At 39.0% G+C, this 4,211-nt stretch overlaps 1 protein-coding gene across 1 annotated transcript; it reads left to right on the top strand.

The window, feature by feature from the left end:
- Positions 1-652: 652 nt before the first annotated feature.
- LOC121321234 (olfactory receptor 52D1-like) lies at positions 653-3,448 on the top strand. Its single transcript, XM_041260133.1, has 2 exons — positions 653-696; positions 2,443-3,448. Exons 1-2 carry the CDS (start codon positions 653-655, stop codon positions 3,446-3,448), a joined length of 1,050 nt encoding a protein of 349 aa, XP_041116067.1.
- The last annotated feature ends 763 nt before the right edge of the window (positions 3,449-4,211 follow it).

Raw genomic sequence — 4,211 nt, 5'->3', positions numbered from 1 at the left:
GTTGAAAAAAAAAAAAAAACTGGCAGTGCTGCTGTCACTATAGGCGGAGACTTTATTTGTTGGATTCTGGTATTAGTGGGCAAAGGGTAGGACAAATGTAAAATAGAAGCAGAAACATAAGCTACACAATTTAGATATATGCATCTTTCTAAAATTACAGCCCTGCTATAGATCAGGGTTGCAAATGTCACTATCTCATCAACTTCATAGAAAATGTTTTAACACACTGTTCACTGGGTGTGAGCTGGAGGTGTAAGGATAGGGCAGAAGGGAGCGGTTAGTAGGACAGAGTGCCGGCTAGAAAGGACCGGACCTAGGATAGAAGAGCAGGCAAGGCCCACTCTAGTAGCAGACCAGCGGAGCTGGACATGGAAGCTAGGATAGAAAGATGGTCCCTGACTGAAGGTGGCGATGCCGACACATCCCAGGGGCAGAGGACCCAGCAACCGAAACAGGATAGAAAGATGGTCACTGACTGAGGGCGGCAATGCCGACACATCCCAGGGGCAAAGGACCCAGCAACCGAAGACAGGATACAGAAAGTGGTCACTGACTGAGAGCGGTGATGCCGACATAACCTAGGGGCAAAGGACCCAGCAACTGAAAACACATGCAAGGGTTATGACTCAGGGAGCCACCCCTCGGGAAGAAGATGGTCCTGGTAGACGGGACACAAAAGGAGATGGAGAAAGAGAGGTATCCAGCGTCTGAGACTTCTGTAAAGTGGTGCTCGTTAGACCCCCAATTGGCTGAGACTTCACTCTGCCTGGGACCTGAAATAAGGACAAGGCATAGAGGTTAGTATGGGACGAGCTCGGAGTAGCCACGTCCTGAGTTGAGGCAGAGTATAGGACAGAGCCTCGAGTGAGGTAAGATAAGCGCAGGAGCTGCGAAAGGACAGTGTGTGGCCGGGTGTCCGCTCTGACTCATATGGTGAGAACCCCCCTGAAGGTAAAGGGAGGCTGATGCCTAGCCCTGAGGTCAGGGAAGTGAGACTCACTTGACCCCCAGAGATAATCGATGTGAAGGCATGTATGAGAAGGTGGAGGGGGGGGAGGAGGAAAATGAAACACTAGACAGCGAGGGTGCAAGTGATCAGGGCTTAAATAGAGAACATGTACTAATTGACAGGAAACTGGAAGGCCTCTGCTGCACGCCCCCCGAACTACGCCCAGTAACATTTAATTAATTTTTAAAAAGTAACGTACTGGGCATGACATTCAGCATATGAACTTGTTTTCCATTGTTTATTGTGAAACTGTACTGATAAAGCTACCAGCATCTTCTTGTATTGCACTTTTCAGATGCTTATGCAATTAACCCCCAATGGCTATCAATTGTAATTACTTCTTTGTTGTTGTTTGTTAGCTTTTCTAATACAACAAGTGTAATGACTTTGAAAAGCCCAATTAGCTAGATTTCCCCTGGAAATTCCAAGAATAGAATCAATGAGATCGTTGTCAAGCAGCAGAGTTATATAAGGCTGGTGGAAACGTATCCTGTTCATTGACTGCTGCTCATCACGACGAACACTGGCTCCAGTAAGGATCTTCACATTACGTGAGTAATACATGGAGATTACAATGTTGATAACTTGTACAAAAAGGAGATTATCATTATGTACATTTATTCTAATAAAAGGGGTTTTGTTTTATATTGTTTATATTAGATGTCTGGACATACAATGTGTTTTAGATTGACACATTCTTATATATTACTATATATTATAGTGATTTTTAAAAAAATAATTATATTAAGACAATTTGGAGGCTTGTAGTTATGGAAATGCACATAGAATTTGGACGGGCTCTGTTAAAAATGTTTAAAAAATCCCATCTGAACCTTTTCATGAAACCTTGCTTAGTTTGCTGTGCTGGCTTTGTGTGAAGACAATACTCACAACAAATAATAAATGAAATAAGCTAACGAACAGGCACAGACATGCTCCCTCTCACTTTTAAATGTTGCTTGTTCAAATAATTCTCTCATAACGCCCCTACCGTCAATGTTTTGCATACTGAATTCTGATGGGCTCAAATAGTTTTCAAGCCAAAAGGAGACTGGGCATGCCTAAGCATGTGCAGCAATATATCGGGTTCTGATACGTACCTGAAAATGACATGGTTCGGTACCCTGCTACAATGATTAAAGACAAATACCATTCTTTCATCAATTAAATTTGATGTTATTCTAATGCCAACTTGCTGCTCACTTTTTTTTTTTTTTTTTTTTTTTGTTTTAAATACAGTATCCAAAGCTGTTTGCACCACAATTGACGCTATTTGAGGTAAAAGTAGGCACATACTGCAAGTATACAAATGTTTTAGCAAATGCATGCATCAGTCGCATTTAAGGCATTAGCCAGAACATGTGTTTGACAAAAAACAAACATTAAAAAGCATTTATAATTAAGTGGTTTATGAAATGTTCTCTTTTTTGTAGGTTTCTTTTGGTCCACCAGCATCAACTGACAATGGAAAACTCTTCTCACATTACAACTTTCCTGTTTACTATATACGAGGAAATTGGCTACCTTAGATATCTGTATTTTACTGCCGCCTTATTGGGTTACCTTGTGATACTGTTTGTCAATATAGTTCTTATAACAGTAATAATCAGGGAAAGGAGCCTCCATGAACCAATGTATATATTTGTTTGTAACCTGGCTCTGAATGGGCTGTATGGTAGCAGTGCTTTTTATCCTAGATTAATGCATAGTCTTCTCGCTGATACCCCAACAATATCCAGATTCGGATGTTTGTTACAAATATTTTGTATTCATACATATGGAATGTTTGAATTTTCTATTTTGTCAGTGATGGCTTATGACAGATATGTGTCAATCTGTAATCCTTTAAGATACAGCAGCATAATGAGTCCTAGGAAAGTAGCTGGGCTAACAGCTTTTGTATATCTGTACCCTATTTGTATTTTCATCATACATATTTCATTAACTATTCGACTACCATTATGTGGGTCTGTTATAGAAAAGTTATATTGTGACAACTGGTCAGTTGTCAAGTTATCTTGTGTAGATATCTCTGTTAATAGTGTCTTTGGTTTGTGTGTTACCGTGTTAGTTATGATCCCACAACTGATTGTTGTTGCATACTCGTATATTAAAATAATTACAGTGTGTCTTAAGGCTTCAAAAGAAGCTCGGGGTAAAGCAGTACAAACCTGCGTGCCCCATTTAGTAACCCTCACAAACTACTACATTGCCACTTTCTTTGAAGTTCTTCATCAACGTTTTGACACGAAGAACCTTCCCCTTGTTTTACGCATCATCATGTCAGTAGATTTTCTTCTTTTGCCCCCTCTTCTAAATCCAATCATTTACGGAGTAAAAATACAGGCAATAAGAAAACGGGTTATCCAAATGTTTAAAAGCAGCAAAGCAAATTCAATTTCAGGTGCTCAGAAAAAAATGGTCTCTGTCTTACAATAACCGTTGAATGCTGTAAATAAAACAGACCTTGAATTGCAAACAATTCTTGTCACGTTAAAGTCCGCTGTAGCATTAAATAAAAGAATAAAAAATAAGACCCAGGTATAATTATTATTTTTTTAATATATATAAACACACCTCAAATGTTAGCCTCCATATTTGACTGTCCTCATCACCGTTAGACAACAGTAAGTTAATGTAAAAAAAAGAGGGAAAAAATACACACAAAGGAAAAAAAACGCTTGTTTTTAGGGTACTGTGAAAGGGTGTAAGGCTTCGGGGTGTTTTGAGGCATAATGGAGGACACACACACACACACACACACACACACACACACACACACACACACAACTGAATACAACTCAAAGCCTAAGGTATCTGTAGAACGTTTTATTTTCACAAATACCAAACAACAGTTAAATTAGTCTTCAAAAACTCAAAACTTTACTAATGTATTTCAAATATGTTGGTTTGTATCAGCCCTCAGCAAGAAAGCCTCCATCTTCTGTTTCTTTAAAACACTGAAAGATTCAACTCTGTTATTCTGGACTGCCTGTCTTTTATTGATTGATTGATTGTAGCGCTCAGAGTCAATTACCTTAAGGGACAGCACTTTGCAGGTAATTACATTCCAGCTGGATTTTATAAACAAAACTAACAATGCTTTACAAAACTAAATTACTTTAATAAATTCAGAATTAAACAGAAATGTTTGTTTTTTTTTACATTGCAGTCCACTAACTTACCGAGGTCTTGGAAAGCT

The sequence above is a fragment of the Polyodon spathula genome, chromosome 9, assembly GCF_017654505.1.
Source record: "Polyodon spathula isolate WHYD16114869_AA chromosome 9, ASM1765450v1, whole genome shotgun sequence".
NCBI classification, from domain to species: domain Eukaryota; kingdom Metazoa; phylum Chordata; class Actinopteri; order Acipenseriformes; family Polyodontidae; genus Polyodon; species Polyodon spathula.
This window is presented reverse-complemented; position numbering and strand designations above follow the sequence as displayed.